This window comes from Etheostoma cragini, chromosome 3 (genome assembly GCF_013103735.1).
Source record: "Etheostoma cragini isolate CJK2018 chromosome 3, CSU_Ecrag_1.0, whole genome shotgun sequence".
Classification (NCBI taxonomy): domain Eukaryota; kingdom Metazoa; phylum Chordata; class Actinopteri; order Perciformes; family Percidae; genus Etheostoma; species Etheostoma cragini.
In genome coordinates, this window is record NC_048409.1 from 14,369,488 (window position 1) to 14,387,783 (window position 18,296).

At 39.6% G+C, this 18,296-nt stretch overlaps 1 protein-coding gene across 1 annotated transcript in view; it reads right to left on the reverse strand.

Annotated features, from left to right (window-relative positions):
* The window catches only part of tlcd2 (TLC domain containing 2), a 25,551-nt gene extending 7,487 nt beyond the window's left edge, over positions 1 to 18,064 (reverse strand). The window contains exons 1-3 of the mRNA XM_034867335.1: positions 17,454 to 18,064; positions 16,718 to 16,800; positions 13,288 to 13,370 (exon numbers count right to left, since the gene is read on the reverse strand). Coding sequence (XP_034723226.1) covers positions 13,288 to 13,370; positions 16,718 to 16,800; positions 17,454 to 17,632 — 345 coding nt within the window. The 5' untranslated portion in view covers positions 17,633 to 18,064. The remainder of the gene's footprint in view (positions 1 to 13,287; positions 13,371 to 16,717; positions 16,801 to 17,453) is intronic.
* Between the last annotated feature and the right edge of the window lie 232 nt (positions 18,065 to 18,296).

Here is an 18,296-nt window from a genome sequence, read left to right on the forward strand (position 1 = left end):
CATCTTTGTTCCCCCTATCGCTACAGGCCTAACAGTACGTGGGGTTCTGTCCATCCCACTCTGCCTGCAGGATTTTCCGGATTTAAAGCAGACACAAAAAGATATTAAAAGTTTCCATGTCAAACCAGTTTACCTGCCTAAAGCTCATAACTTGCCTGATGGCTCAGTTAAACAAGAAGTTTAAGTTAATTACCAGCACAGCATATTTTTTGATTATAAAAGTGACCATTAAATGATAATGGAACGGTGTGCGAGAAAGAAAGACAAAAGGAATGTTAGTAGGGTAGGGTAGGACTTTAACACAGAAGATTCATTAGAGTTTGAAACAGTCTACACCAGTTTGTGTGTGTGCCTTGGTGGGTAATGTTTAATAACTGCACACAAGCAAGACAGTTTTGATGCTTTTATAAGCATATCCACACCCATATTTGTTATGAGGTGAATACATATCACTTACTATACCTTGTGACTTTACTGCCTGTGTTTGTATGGTGTGTGTGTGTGGGTGTGTGTGTGTGTGTCTGTCTGTCAGAAAGCATATACTGTAAGAGCCAAACCACCAAAGACAACGTCAGCAGCAGATTTTCTGAGGTAATTTAAGCATTAGAAAAAACAAACCACTAACATTTAAGATATCTCACCCTCAGCACTCCGACACATGGAAAAGAGCGTTCATCATCACATTCCATCAAAGCTTGTATTCTGATTCTTAACCAGCGCTTGAACTGGAATAAAGGAGGTCTGAGTACTGTCAACCTGCAGCCTGCATATGAAGCCATTATAGGGAAGGGGTGCTTTAGATACAACCGATAAAATATGTTAAATACAACGTACACTAATCAAAATAAATTGTACTTCAGCATTACTTATTACTTCCAATTTCTAGCTCCAGTTATGGTCTGTAAAAACCTTTGGTCTGGCATCTAAGACAATTATCTTTCAATCACAGCAAAGTGTCAATCAGCCATTAAAGGCAAAATACTCCACAGGATCGACATTTACCTTCCAAATACTAGCAAGCTATTTCGACACCTATTCCATTTTATGACAGAGGTTTGTGCAAAACTGGACACTAAATAAGGTTTAATTTTATAATATTTTTATTATGATGCAATATTCACAAAAGGTTCAGTATGCCATATTGGTTCTTTAAATGCAGCTCCCCCTACAAGAACAAGGATTAGTGTTGGGCAAATAATGAATACGGCCTTTAAAGTTCAATAAGTCATGACCACAACACACAAACAATTTAGGTCACAAAGATTAAGAAGTTTCCTAAAAAATGTTTATTGGACAGGCATAAGAAGGTGATAGGAAATGGCCGAGTGAAGTTGATGGAGAGAAAACTAATAGGACGCTCAGTACGTAAACCATCTGGTAATAGGCAGGCCAGCTGTGGGGTGATGAGCAGGTGGGAGGGCCTAACAAAAGCTCCAAGTCTCTGAGAGGAAATAGAGGGAAGGCTGTGTAGCTTGGAAACATGACACACACACACACACACACACACACACACACACACACACACACACAGGGGATGGTGGTCATAATTTTTATCATAGGACCTGCGTTATCTCCTGTCAGCTGACAGCGGCACAGCAGTCCAATTCAGCGGCCCACTGTCACACACATCTGGTCAGAAACTCAACAGATGTGCCCAGACACAATTATTTGTGCCAAATATAATCAGGTAGCATTGCGTTGGAATTGATTTTAATTGCACTGTACATATGTGTGCTATGCCAAGTACAGGCTGAAAGTCTATCTTCATCTTCCCTTCAGGGTGAGGAAATAGGTGCATCTTGGTGGACTTGTAGTATTCAGGCACTGGCTGTGAAGAGAGAACCAGCAGTTCGCATTGCCTTAAGAATATTGTATGTCTCAGCCATTAACTCCCTCCTCAGTGGCCAAGGAAAGATTCCGAATGCTCTTAAGGCTCATTAATACCAGGAAGCAACCAAATGCTTTTGACATCCAACGATATTCCCGATGTTCACTTTCACTGTTTACTATTTTATCTGTGACTGCAGAGCACATTAGAAATAAGAACATATTCCTTAACAAATCCAACAATGGCACTATTCATATTCCCCCATTGCAACATAATTTTGCTTCCAAAATGAAGTATTAAGAGCATATCCTTAAAGAATAGTTCAGCATTTTGGGAGACACGCCTATTGGCTCTGTTTTGCTAGTTTGTACTAAGCTACGCTAGCCAGCTGCTGGATCCATATTTACGTCATACAGATATTATGAGTGTGGTAACAATCTTTGTTTTATTTTAATTATAGCATACAATATAAAAAATTGATTTTTAATTTATACTACTATTATAGCAAGGGTCTCTGGTGAGATAGAAACAAAGAAAACCTACTAAGATTACTGTTTACTCAGGTTGGCTGTGAAACATAAAAAAAACAAAAAAAACTTCCCTTATAAAAACGTTCAATGTGAGATTGTTCCTGCGCTGTTCTCTCACATGCTTGCACACCCGCCTACGCTGCTTGTGGAATCAAACGCAAGTACTCTGGTATTCCCACTGCAGCTGGATCTCAGTCAAATGTGTTCTCTCTCTTTTTTTTATGCTGTGGATCTTGGCCATCAGGTGTGCCACTCAAGAACAACAATTGCACAGTTCCTACTTTGACCACACCTTGCTTTTTCAACAATGATTCTAGGTTTACAAAGTGTCAACTACCTTTGTTTTCTGAACCTGCTGATGGATGGATGACTCTACAAACAGCATTCCTGGTTGTCATGACAATTGCAAACACATGCCACATCCTTTTGTGGGGCACTCTGCCTTTCTATCCTCTAGCCTCTTCGGAAAACATGGCACATGTGTAGGAGTAACACAACAGCTCTTTTCTGCTGTCTACCTGTAGCCTGAATACAGTGTAATACTGGCTTATAATCAAATCAACCAATGGCTTATTAATACCCACAAACCTGCTCTGTTCAGGATGGACGGGCCCCGCGTCTGAATGGCTTATGTCTACCTCCCACTGATAACTTGAAGTTTTTTTTTAAATTATCCACTATTCCCAAGACGTACCTTCCTCACATTAAATTCCAAACCAATGCTAATTGTTTTCTTCTTCTGTTTTTACGGTCACAACAGGCGTTTATTATATGAATATTTCTCAACAGTGTGCCGTTTGAAAGGGTGTGCATTCTGCATGCTTTCTGACTCTCAAACGCACATGGTAATAGGTCTTAATCTCTAATTATATATTTGCTGCTGTGTAATTACACCAAGACAGCAAATATTACCTGACTTTTAAAGACAGCTCATACACACATCCTGAAAGTTAACAGCCGTTTTCAGCCTTCTAATAGTCGACTGTGACTGCTTTTGAGTGCATTTCTGTGGTTGATAAAGAGACAAGAAGCTGCATCCATCGATCTGTGTGTATTGTTTTGTTTGTTGCCTTTGTATTAGATGAGTGTGAACTGTTTGACACAAAAACAACGGAAGAAGAAATTCCTCAATGTTAGACAGTCACAGCATGAGGGCAACAAAAAAAAAAACAACAACCCAAAAAACGAGAAATATTAGCACCAGAGCAAAGAGGCTCTCATTGGTTTGTCGCCATTTGAGGGGGTGGTACAAGCTGCAGAGAGTGGGTGGACGAGGGGGGATGGGGGAGATTTTTGGAGTTTATACCAAAGATAGGGGGGTTGAGAACGAGGCAGCGTGTGTGTGATATATGGAGTGGAGCTGCAGCACAAAAAGGTTTGAGGGGGGTGAACACATTTGTAGAAGCCCTCTGAGGAAGCAGGAGGGGTGTGTGTGTGTGTGTGTGTGTGTGTATGTGTGTGTGTGTATGTGTGTGTGTGTGTGTATGTGTGTGTACCTCTCTCTCTCTCTCTCTCTCTCTCCTGGGGTTTATGTGGAGACCAGCTGTCTCCCCCCCTCCACCTCAGCATGTACACAGACTGTTCCAAAACGATGAGACACAGACACACACACACACACACACGCTCTTTCCCCACCAAAAAATATTATCTATGTACACATTCCATTTTCTATTTTTGCAATATGTCTCTCTTTCTACCATATCACTGGCCATCATCATCCTCAGCATCTGGCGTGAAATTGTTCTCTTTGCATAGTTCCAGTGGTTTGTTTCAGAAAGGAGGTTTAACAAACTCTGAGTCCAACCCTGAACTCTGAGTTGATTTACCCTGTGATGGGAAACCAGAACAGCTGATTTGAGTTGGTTCAATCAACTCGGAGTAGAGTTAAGCGCATCACCACTACGATAAAAAGGCAACATGAATGGAGCCATGATGCTAAGATTCACCATGGCAACAACCAAAAACAAATCGATTGGCATACTTTACCCCTTTGGAACTGCAACTACTCATGCACACATACAGAGAGTTACAAGATATATTTTGTTAAAAAAAAGCAACAAGGCTGCTGCTGTAAAACAGCGAAAATTGGTGTGGGAGACAATTGCTGCTTGAGTCAATGCATAAGCTTTAACAGAGTGTATTAATTTCATATTCAAATCACAAGTATCCTAAAATATTACTGGTGAAACTGTAATGGTATTACATCTGTAATTTCATTTAGGTGCGGGCAAAAAATAAGCTACCACTAATCCCATTCTGAGGTTGCAGTACTATGTCATTAACAGAACTATAATTTATAATAATTTCATTCTTTTTTATGGCTCTCACTGGTTTGTGTCCAGGAAACTCAACAAAAACGTTTCAGAGCGAGTCCCACTCTTCTGACGCCTCTGCATCCAGTGGCTTTACTAATATGCTCCACATCCCCAATGTTGTAAAGACAACCGTTGTTTACAAAAAACAATGCAACACAAAGAATCTTCAGGGATGTAAAAGCATGTCCATGATGGGTGACGTTAGTGATGAGGACGGATAAGGTATCTACACATATGATAGACTATGATCGACTGAAGAAAAAAAACAATACCTTTCAAATAGATAGTTATCTAGAAATGAAAATACATCTACTTAGAATGATATTGTTGTTTGTGGGAAGGAAAGCCGTATTTCATTATTTTCCCGGGGTGGTTTGCAGGAGTTTGGTTTCTCCCAACGTATGTTTAACTCCTAAACTCGAGAAATTTTATTACTCCCTTTTAATTCATATATATGACAAAACTGCGCTTAAATGTGCCTGATACAGACTGAATGAATGATTGAATGAGGATATGAAAGAGTGCTATGTCAGAGGGAGACTGAGAAGAAAATCCGCTCCCGACCAGGTTAGGTTCACAAACTCCGTTGCCATGGTAACTGACTCTAAGATCAAGTATCTTCTCTTTCTGAAACGGCCGGAGTTACCCCTCTCTCGAAGGTCTGATTAACCTCCCTTTCTCAAACAGAAAACCCAGAGTTTCCCTCATCTCAGGGATAACCAACAGAGTTTTCACTAAACCTGCTTCCAGAAACGGACCCCAGGCCTTCTCAATCAACCAACTGTAAGTTCCACTAACATTTCTCCTAAAACTACAGACGTTCCAGCAGTTTATGGCTTGCAAACATCATGTTGACATGGAGAATTGAAATAGCAACCCTCACCACCACCACCAAAGTGTGGGTCAAAACAGAGGAGTGGCAGAGCCCACAGATTGTGCATGGATGGAAATATATCCGTGAGCTGGGTTTGCAAAAACAAAGAAATAACATACATGCAGAATCAGCTGCTGCAGTATCAAGGGTTTTAGGCATGCAAAGATATACTAAAAAACCATGCTCTACAATTCTATTTTATAAAAACACTCAAAATGCTCTTGTCAATGCAAGATTAACAACTGGAGGAAGTACATCCATCAGGAGACAGACCAGCTGAGCTTCAGATATGATTGAATAAACAGGCCCACCTCAGCTGCTGGCCTATGGTTTTTAGACAACCAGCAGCTATTGGAAGGAGTTGCTGGCACAGGACAAGGCAGAAACAGGCGTACAGGATAATCAGGTTCTACATAGTTGAAGATGTAGACATCCGCAGCAATCCATGGACATGTGGTATCAAAGCAGTTACTACATGGCCAAGACAGAAGGCAAGACATCCTCTCACAAATCTATTTTTACGCCTGGTAAACATAGACAAGTTTCCTTCATATCTGAGGTTGGTAGAGGGTTCAAGAGGAAAAAAGTGATTGATGTTGAACATGGCAGATACGAACATGCAAACACCTTCCAGGTTGAAAGGACACAAACAGCAAATCTGACAATCGAGTGAACTCCTTATAAAAATGAACACAATCCACTAGCAGGAGTTGGGTGAAGAAACATATTGCCACAGAAGCTGTTAGATTTGAGCAACTCATTTACCGTATTTAAAACCTCAGGAAATGTGACTGAGGATTAACAGTTCCATATTTTACGGTATTTGTTACGGTCCTCTTGGGCTGATAATTGGCCTCTCTAGGAAGATAATTGAATTCTGCCTAATAAGAGAGGGATGAGGAATTTATTAAAGGAAACAGCAAACATGCCGCAAAACTACAAATCCCTGTGAGAGGGCAAAGAGAGAGCAGAAGATGCACTTGGTGTTTCCATTGTGTATTATAAATGAATTTCTCAAAAAGAGAAGATTGGACATACTTGCTTTCGTTCTTCATGGAAAAAAGAATCTGTCCTTCCATTGGCATTCTTCGTTTCTGGCCCATTCTTTTAATTATAAGCTCACTATTTCCAAGAGTCATGGGCAAACAAGGCTGAAACCGACTCAATGCGAGGACAAGGTTGGTTTTTTTTATAAGAAAGGCAAACAAACCTTGGTTTTACATTAACCACATGCACCCATGAGTCCAGCTCAAACAATGGCAAAAAACACACTTTTTATTTAACTATACTCTTTCTTGAAACACTAGGCTCAAAAGGCTACACATTGGTGATTACTTTTTGAAAGCACTGCATGTTATGTTTCTTAGATTATAAATTGTATATATATATTAAAAAAAAGAGCGATAGTAGGTACATAGATATGCAAGGCGCCCTATTTCTGGCAGAACTATCAGGACTTCCTGTTTTCCAAAGGAAGCACAAGGTTATGGCTGACAGGATCTCATCAGGCGTGAGTGACTGCGGCTGGACCCACATGCTTTGCAGACGGAAATAAGAAGCTGGAGTCTCGGCTTCACTCAATAAGAAGGAAAAAAAATCTTTCCATGGAATTTTTGACTTTATCATTTCTCTTGGACTGCGACAACGGGGATAAAAAACAAACAAAAACAACAGAGAAACCCCTCACAGGTGATAACAGAAATTAAGACGTCAAGAAATTATAATTAGAGGTATATTGGAGCAGACAAATCCTAAAGGAGGAGGTTTGGGTCAAAACAGAGGGTTAGAAAAAAGGAGAAAAGTGAGATGTGAGACAAAAAACATACAGGAGGTTTTTTATAATACAAACAGGACTTACGGTAGATATAAACTTATTTGTACATTTAGGAATAGTTTGATTACAACTTGCATCTTCTTTCTGACCAATCCTTAATCTTGGAACTGTAACACTGACCACTGGTCATTTTACCACTGGCTGAATTGTCAACATTATGACCATAGATAAAAAAATGTGGTACTGCTATTAAAAGAGAAGGGACAGGTCTGATTACAACTGTGACAGTACATATAACGCTTTTTAAAAGAAATAAACCACATACCAAACTTACAGTTAAAACCACATCCAGACAAATGGTCCACAAAGCCATGATTTGCTGTTGTTTTATGTCTCAGCGTGCGTGACTCGAGATATTATAAAACGCATTTATCATTTTCATCACCAATTGTTGACACAGTGTTCAAAATGTTCCACTCAAGACACGTTTATATGTTCTGCCCAGATTTTCCAGTCATGTGAACCACTTTGTCTGTTCAGTCACACATACATTATATGCTTTACATGCATTAGGGTATAAAGTAAAGTAAATACAAAAGTGATGTTTGCTGAGTTAGAACATATTAATCATGAAGGTGTTCTGTAAAAGAAGTAAATCAACTAATGTCAAGTTGTTTCATCTTCCTCAAAAAGGAGTTTGTCAACCACATCCCCACCTCTACATATTTAGTATTTTAAGTTTTGTATATGTCAGCGTCCTCCAGGCAAAAGGTAGGCTTTTGTAATGTAAGAAAAGGAGGTTTAGAGGCGAAAGATGAATCATAAAAGGAGGAGATATGCTTTACAACCCTTCATGAACATTTAGCACAATAACCTAATTTATAATAGTTGCATAAATAGGTGTGTGAAGAGGATTCACACAACTAATCCTGAATGAGTCTTAGCATTTCCACCAAGGAAAATGTTTCTCACCTAGCAAAAAGTGGCTCAGGTGTGCCTTTAACCTGGCTACAATCATAAATCATCATCATTAGGTCAATTATGAGGCAAGCACAAGCATTAGTGAGGTGTGAGTAGTGAGGATTTAACTTGAGTAAAAATAACCAGAATTCACAACAGAGCCACTCAGTGAACATTGTGATTTATAAATAATAACTCTGCTGCAACCAACATAAGAGAATCTTGCAACCGTTCACTAATTTCTAACTTTGTATTATTTTCTAACATGCAAATATTGCATGTGTCTGTTATGGTGTAATGCCTTGAGCTTTGTTGCAGAATTTACATAGTCGAATGTGAATCGTCAAGTCGTTCCTACCATCAACTGATCGTCGAATCAGGTGTAGAAGATTAATCGGAAAAAGAGGTTCATCTTTTACAATGTCAAAGTGCACCCCTTTTAGATTTTCTTTCACTGAATTTTTTTTGATCATGATTTAAATCCTTTCCACCAAGATGCTCCTTCATAGATCACGGAAAGTGAAACAAACATCTGTCATGGTGCGCTTGGATTTATGTAGGCACTTTAGATTTATTTAAAGGGTTCTTCCTTTTCACATTTTTATTTACAGCATTACATGTTGATAGTAATGTTATAATATGTTATATTATATGTATTATATGTTATATTAATTTATTGGGAGAAAACAGGTAGTTCTTTCTTCCTCATGCAGCACAAGCCACGTCCTCAGTGGCCTGATTTCTTAATACTGCAGAGAAATATTTCCACGTACTTTGGATTGACAACATGCCTACATCAATACCCAAACACACACATAAATTGTGGCTGCTGTTCAGTTCACATCCCCTTCCAACCTATCAGAAACACGTCCAACAAAAATTTAAGTAAACAGAACTTGTTTGGTGAGTAGTACATTATAATAACAGGATAGGAGCTTAGCAACAGAAAGCAATACACAACATTAGCACAGTCTTGGAGATGGGTCATGCCGCCATTAGCGTAAAGAGAAAATATTCAATCAGGATGTAGTTCTAGATTTACACTTCAGGTCATTTTCCATACCGTTTAAAAACAGGAATAGGGAATTATGAGATGCAGCCAGGGCCAAGATTTAATACATGGTATATACAGTATTCTGGTACTAAGCAATTGCACATACATGCATACTCATGCACATACATGCATACTCGTACTGAGTACCAGCACTTCAGATTTTTGTCAAGCAACTAAATGTAAAATCAGATATTGAGCACCCCCATATAGCCAAAATGAAATGACCTTTTGTTTCATTACCAAATTTTCAGACATTCAATGATTCAGCTGTGAGATTGGCAGTCAAATCAGTCTCCTTAGATTGAATTGTCGGAATCAATCTCCTTAGATCAAAGAGTTAAATAGGGGACTATTCAAGATCCTGTTTTGGACCAAAACAGGCACTGCATATATATACACACACAAACATATATATATGCATGAATGTACATAGTCCTGCATGTACATCCATACACATGCATGCATAACTTAAGAATGTGTAGGAGTATGACAATAATATGAATATTTGTGTGCATGTTTAGTATGCATGTATGTGCGTTGGGGTAGGAGGTCATGGTGGATGGCTGTGTCAAACAAACACGTGACTTTAACCCAGGAGACCCATGCTTGTTTAACTTTTGTGAATTTTTTTACGTTGACTACTTACGTTCGTGACAACATAGCAACTATGGTTGGAGTTTTACCAGTGTAAATTCAAACAAAACTACTTGGTTAGGTTTAGGAAAGGACTGTGGTTTGTTAGCATACATTTAGTTACAATAATACTGTAGGTGAAGTCAAAGTAAAAAAGTCCCAAAAGTTGACACAAACCTGGGTCTCCTAGTCACGTTAGTTTCAACCCAACCATCCACTCCAACCTGCCCATCCATGCACAATTACGCATACGTAAATACATACATACACATACTCGTACTCATGTATACCTTCATACTTATATACATTATCACGTTATGCATCACGTTATGTTGTTTCAACAGTGCCCAAGCTTCCAACTTTTGAACTCACGGCCGTAACACCTCATCCAACATGTCATTGCCTCCCTCATTTACTGCCATCAATCACTAGCCATCAGAACTGGACAACTTTGGGTAACCTCACTTGAAGGAGACGGCGTTGGATAGGGTTTAAGCAGATTTACTTGACAAATCCTATTATTCTTCCTTTTACCCGGCATCTCTACCAAGTAATTTTGTTCAGAAACCTGAGAGACAACTGTACATGGACCAAAAACTTTGCCTTTAAAGGGGATTTAATAAGTGGCAACAGAATTAAAACCTGAGCTCCTGCACTTAAATTACTGACACACTTCATATTTTTCTGAGACAGAAGCAATTTCTGTTTAGCCATTTGTCCAGCCTCATAAAGCCTTTGCCTGAAACCATTCACATATGTAATCAAATTCTGTGGAAGGTCACTCGACATTCACTGATCACGCTCGGCTGCCAAAGGACCACAAATCGTGTGGGCAAAAACCAGCTCATTGGGATTAAACACTAAACAACTTCTCTAGCTGCTAACAAGAGCCACGGCAAACCTGATCAATGAAACCAAAGAGTGGGCTGGTGCATACCCGAAAGCAGAGAGACACAACAGAGCATGCTAGCGGTGTCCACAAGGGAGACAACAAAGATTATCAGGGCCAGCTCTTAAACTTAAATAGCAGCTGGGTGAGTCAGTTTAACACAGCACAACCCCTCTTAGGTAGGAAAGATATAGACCCTTTGCACGTGACGTCACGCTCTACTTGCGCAAATTATGAACGCCATGATGGATGGCGAACGAGCTATGCTGTAGACGAGCAGCAAGCTAAACGCGTACGTGTTTGTTTGTGTTCTCCCATACAGAATCTGCAGACCAACACAACCATGTTTATGTATTGCCTTTCTGTTTCAAATGACTGATAAATAATAATAAAAGTATCCACACCAGCTTGCTGCCGTGCTAACCAGCTGTTCCTGCTAACATGTTAACCTGATGATGATCCACATAACTATCATCGGCTATTCACTGATCTAGCTAGCTAGCTACATATCCCAAAAAGAAAGCTGTTACCTTGATCATTTAATTTAACACACATATACAAAAATATCAGTTAAATTAAAGTAGACATGGCACGGAAACTAGCTTCAAAAATGTAAAAAAACAACCAAAAAAAGCAGTGATGCGGGTCTGCGGAGCTCCTACTCAGGTTAGCCGACCAGCTAGCTACAGCTAACTTTGTACTGCTCGCTAGCTGCTGCTCACGTAATAATATCTACCGTTCAAATCTTAACATAGGATACACGGCGGATAAAAAAAATCACAGATAAGAAGATGGCTGGACTACTGATCAATTACAACCGCGATTTACTGCATGGATTAACATATGATAGATAATAAATAACTGCATTTCTCAGAGCCAGGGTGTGCCCATTTGAAGGTTGCACTGGCACACCCAGTGAACAACGGTACGTGGGTGGCCACAACCGACCGTGTCCTCTAAAAACATAGGCTATGTATTATAAATCTTTACTTAAGTAAAGAATATATTTTTGCCATTATGATGTACCTCCACCCGCCGTAAGCGTAGCGTATCCAATCCTTCTATCTCCAACTTCTCCAAAAAATACTCTTTGTGAGCTCCTACAGATGCCCTACCTCAACCGATAATGGCACGACAATATATTGTTCAATAGAAGAAGCCATGAAGAAGAAGAAGATAGTATTATTATTACAGTTTATTTACTGTTATTTATTTTAAACTCATTAAAACTAATAAAACTTTCCGCTTGTCTAGTACACTTTTTAGCTAGTGCTGTCATGCTGTCTGTAATGGCGTGGTCACATGTTTGCAAAGGGTCTACACAGGCCAGCTCAGGTCTCAGTCTCAGGTTTAAAACTAACATGCAGGAAAGAGGAGACAATATAATAAATAGTACAAGCTAGGGTAGCCTTTTGCAGCTGTGTCTTTTGTTGTTCTACGAGCCCAGGTTAGCTTAGCATTGTAACAATATGCATGAGATTATGGATGTACAGAATGTGCATAATAAGTATTCAATGTTGGCTTAGACAGCTTCTCATATGGGATGGGATAACTGATCTGACCTGATTTTTCCCTCAGGAAAATCTCTATCAGCTAAGGGTTCGCCATGTCATGAAGATGACTGGAAACAGGTGTGGTTAAGTGGTTGGCAAGGGACTAGCTGGGTGGAGTTCAACGTTCTCAAGGCATGTAAGACGAATGAATGATTGGCTGAGGGGCTGTCAAACTGGAAGGATTGTCTTAGTGTTACTGCCTTACTTGCCCTTTGTTACTGGACAAGAAAGACAGGTATTTTGTCATTCCCATGTACTGTACATGCTTCTGAAAGGTGCGTTGGGGGCTTTCTGCATAGTTCATCTGTGCAGTGACTACTGAATTACATTACATTGGGTATTAGGTACGCTACAGGTAAAGTATGTATTACAGAGATAAAAGTGTCTGTCCGTAATGGTCAAAATGAAACATCTTTGGCCAAAATGTTGTCCCCATAGACCAGAGATCTTCAACAGGGGGTCCGGGACGCCTAGGGGGGTCCTCAGAATTACTGCAGGGGAGCCGCCAAATTATTGTGGCAATTCTTTTGCAAGTTTCTAAGAATATTAAAATATCTTAGTATGAATCCAACATATTATTTGAAACATTAGCAAATATAAAACAGCTTTATAATTTGTGAAAACCCCAACTGATGATAGGCTTACTGGACCATAGGTCAGTAAGATCCACAGATACAGTTCCTGTTCATCTGCCACATGTACATGTAGGCCCAGTTTAACTTCATTTTATACAATATATGTAGTAGGGGGTCCCTGATCCGTCTTTTTTAGTTTAGGGTACTTGGATTAAAAAAACATTGAAGATCGCTGTGATAGACTTTATAAAACTAGGATATAGATTATTTTAACCTGTGACCCTAATGCTCGAAAGACCTACCACAATGTGATGAAACAGAAGCTCCCAGGACTGACTCAGCTTCTGGTACACCACCATATCGAGGAAGTCATTGATGAAGTAACCTGTGAAGACAGAGAGAATTTAGCCAACTCTGATGAAATTATTTAGGATTTTGTTTCAGCAAATTAATCAACAAAAGCCTGACAGATTTATTTGACAAGAGAAGCCTCGAGCCTCTCAAGTGTGACCCTGCTTCCATGACAACCGCATTGGCAACCAAGATGTGTCTTGGAAAGGGGCTATTCATATCCACCAACCCCGCCCCTTTCCCAGCACTAGCTGTATCCATGGTGACAGCTATTCACAATGCTCAAAAAATAATGAAGTGTTGACGATGGGGGCAAAGGGGTACAAAGGGGACCAGGGCATTGGTGAGACTGGAATTAAGCTCAGGATGTTGGACGTTTTACACCAGGACCCTTTGGTCAATGTGGCGACATGTTTGGGTTTGTCTCACCATAAACAAAAGTACCGGCTACCAGCCGGTAGGCCTGCCCGATTCGAGGAAAAACATGACTCGCATTTTTGTGCTTAGAATTGATATCATGATTCTCTGTCACGAGTCTGGGTCAAGTCTAGCCTCAAACAACCAATTGAAGCCGTATGTGATGCTAAAAATAATGCCAATTGACTGACATCTCCTTTCTTTTGTTTGACACCTTTGTATTAAAAAATAAAGATGGAATGAGTAATGACAGTAAGAACAAAGGAATCTGATACTACAAGGACTACTACTGGACTTTTTATGGGCACTTAACCAAAGGAGAAAAAAAAAAGATTTCTAGTGAAATCCTTGAAAGCAATTAATTTGCTTATTTCCATTCAAGATCCTGTGGAGATCTTAAACCCAGTTTGTCAAACACCTGGGTTTTAGGCTGAACATTACGTCTCTGTTGGAATAACCCAGTTAAGTAAAGAAACCTGATTAAGACACCTGGCTTAGCCTGATACCGGCTAAGTTCCACTGGCATGTAAACATCTCACCACTATGGCTTTTTGTGTCTGTGGTCTGTGTAAAGCTGACTTGCTACATTATCAAAACTTCTTTAGACTATATCAACAAAATTTACCCGAGCAATACGTATCACCGTCACTATCAGCATGTCTTTTTTTGTATTAGAGGTAACTTACTATTCCATTCTAGGGGTGGAACAACACAGGTTGAGATAATTATTCTTCAAATTGGTTATTCATAACAACGCGGACAATGTAGAGAGTGTTGATGGCACGTGATGACAAAAGTATTCCACGCATGAACAGTTAACTGTAGTTGGGTTCCTCTGCAAGACGCTGTTTGAGGCATTGAACAAGGTCTTTATTCAACCAGTAGAGAATAATTTAAGGCATGTCGCTGCGAGGTTTGCAGCGTGATATCACTGCGAGCTGGGCTGAATGCACAAAAGTCCCCACTCCAGCTTGCTGAGGCCTCAGAATCACGCCACATCTCTAGTGGGAGGGCACAGGAGAAGCACTCAAATTGTTGTTGCGTTAATTACTCCCATTTCTGTTAACACTTGCATCTGACGTGCAAGGCTCACATTAATTAACTAACTTTTTGCGGAGTTACTGACTTGGGGATATCACAATACTGTACAGGGTAACGCCTGGTGCCAAAGACTGACAGTAATGCCCCCCATTGATCTTCACAAACAGAAACTGCCCCTTGCTTGGCCAGCATCCAGGGCTGGGCTTCCTGAAAGAATGTCAAACATCCTGGGAATCTTTAGGGAGCTCTTTTTTACTGACCAGGATCCAAATCATTTTGTGGATTTAAGAGGGCTCGTGTGCTATTAGTTGCTCTGGAATACTTTGAAGATTATTGAGGAAATGTTAGAGTTGTTTTGAGTTGCTTTTTTATGAAAGTGGGGTTGCATGCTAACTTAGGTTTGAGAAATCTTAATTAAATCAAGCAAAAGTAAATTCATGTGATGAAAGTTTCTAATATGGTTTACAAAGAGTAGATGGTAAAATTCACTGTAGTCTGAATGGTGGATTCTAGTAAGCTATTCAGTAGAAAAAACAATAACTATAGGACAAGTGGACTTCAGTCAAGCTAAAACATGTAAACGGGGTCAGAGTCCAATTAAAGGTACATGCACCCGAAAATCAATAATGTCCATATGTCTGTTCAATCCTAGACAGCATTAGGGATGCACAAGAGGAAAATATCCAGTTGCGATTATTTTGAATGCCATATGATTCAAAATATTGGAGGGAATAATTGTTTTTGTACCATAAAACTCATTTTCATTAAAAATAATAAACATTGAATGAAATTAAAATGATTATGGTGGGATTTTTGTGAGGATCGGTACCAAACTGATTTTCTTTTTGTAGTCTGTAGGATACAATTTGTAGGCCGGCATATCTCTGCAGCACCACAATTCTTCATTTAGAATGGTTTGACACATATATTGCCATTAAAAAGGTCCCATGACATGACAAGTACACTTTATGAGTTTTTTTTAACATTAATATGAGTTCCTCCAGCCTGCCTATGGTCCACCAGTGGCTCAGAAATGGCACATACAAAAGGAAAGCTCATGTGGGACTGGCTCTAGTGGCTGTAATTCTACACCAAGGCTAAATTTCTGGAAAGAGACTTCAGTTATATGATATTAGGGGACCACTAAGGCCTGTGTAAAAGCATCCAAATAGCACCATGTCATGGGACCTTAAACAAATGTTGTGCCCCCCTGCGATTTGGATTTGCACTGGTTCATTTTGTGATTTTGAGACAATTATGATTAATTGTGCAGCCCTAGAGAGTACGTGTAAAGACCCTGATAAACCTTTATATTCACCATTAACTACAATATGGAAAATATTAAAGATGTCAATGAATTGCAGAACCAATGAACAGCCATGGGAGTTAAGAAATAGAGCATATCAACAGCTAATTCATTGAGCATTCAGGGTGGCACTGATGTGTAAAAAAGCAACGTTCAACATGTTTGCCCCACTATTACAAAGAATGTGCTTTCCATGTTAGTTCAGGTAATGCAACCTCAACTTGTCTATATTGTTTCTGTTTAGAGTGTGTATATATCGTTTGTTTTGTGGTTTGTTTTGTATGTGAGCAATGATGATCCAAAGCAATATTCCTTGTATATGTCCTTGCACCTGGTAAATAAAGCTGATTCTGATGCAAACACTGTGGTAATGTATATTAAATGTAGTTTATCCAACTGATTAAACTAATCAATGCGTGTTAAGACTTGTTTCAACTGATTACTAAATGTTTTAATTGAACTAACAGGAGACTAGGGTGGGTGGATAATGTAATTTCCTCATTTCCCCTTACGATGGCAGCACCTATGGGTGCACTCTTTCTAGCCATGCCCTCCACCCAGCCCATTTAGACACACAACACACTATGTAATTGAAGAGGTGCTGACAAGCTACTCACCGATCGAAAAAGACACCAAAGCGTGAGAGAACACAGAGTGAGTTTCTATCAAATCTTCAGCCATCTGTGGGTGAAGGAAGAAGCTGAAAAGATAAAACACACAAGTTCAGATAACTCATTTCCAATGTGTAGTTTACAGTTGAAGGAACTTCAGAGTGATATCTTTTTTGTTTAAGATTATATCTTGGGAATTTCCAGCCATTAATTTCAAGGACAGGAGTATGTACTCCTTGACACAGCGGGTTATATACATACATACATACATGCAAAACGTGTGTGTGTGTGTGTGTGTGTATATATAGCCTATATATTTATATATACTTTTAGCCTGTACTGTAGGCTATGTATGTAAATATGTATACAGTGCAGGCCAAGAGTATATATATATATATATAGGCGCCCGCTCTACTCTATTTAGCCATCCGGGTCAACTTTAATGAAGATAATTGGGTTATGAGTCACAAGCTTACATCCTATTTAAATCGATGCTATCTATAAGCTAATTGTATAATATGACTAAGGGTAGGCTATGGTCTGGTTAAGCAGCATGGCGAAAATCAAGTCAGCCTAATTAAAAGTCAAATAACCTAAAATGAAGGCACAATATGTATATAAACCACATTTTTGAATACAACGGCGCCAAAAAGCCACCATCCATTTCTAAAACCACATCAACACCGTCTTATTCCCAGTGATCCTGACTTCATTAAAACAGCTTTTGTTCAGTTTAACTCACCAAAGCACTGCCCATATCGCAGTGATAAAACTGTGCATGAATGATGTGGATATATTTCTCCATTTCCATGCATTCCTGTAGGCAGATTCAGGCATGGGCAGTTTTTTGACCAAAACGTTGACAAGTTTGAAAAATCCGACGGAGCACCCGGTGGTTAAGATCACTGAACTCAACTCCATGGCTGAAATAAAAGAAGAGCTCACTAGTCACGCTTCTTGTCCCCAATATAAGCGGTATGAACGCACCGGAGCCTAGATGGCTGTAGGTGACCTATTTGCGACGACCGAGACAATCACGTTAGTATACCGGTATACCCGCAATCATTTCAGGCCACATCACTCAAAGAGGGCTTGTGAAACGCGAAGAAAGCGTGTTTCTTTCACGAAAGAGAGAAGGCGTGTACGAGTCTGTCAAATGATTTCCAGACTACTGTTTGTGATATTTTTTTCTGTTATCCTTCAAAGAAAGCTCTGTTGCCACAGGTGTAACGTTAACCGGCGGATGTAAGTGAAGAATGTCCGCATGAAGCCGTGTGTACAGTTGTGAAACCGTCCTTGTTGTAAAACCTCATCTCTCTTGCTTGTGTAACTTTCAAAATCAACAGAAACCCAACGACGGCCTTTCCCCGCCCTACTATAAAGGGGCGCAGCCAAGAGCACGTTACATGTGTTGTGTTACGTTCAAGTACGTTCGAAAATCAGAGGGAAAGACTATCGCCAAGAATATTTGCACGTAGGCTGCAAGGAATTGGTCTGTTTGGGTGGAATACCTATTGTTTTGATCAGGCTTTGATAAGAAGTCTAATTTTTCTTCTTCATAAAATCATGTTTTTGTTATTATTGT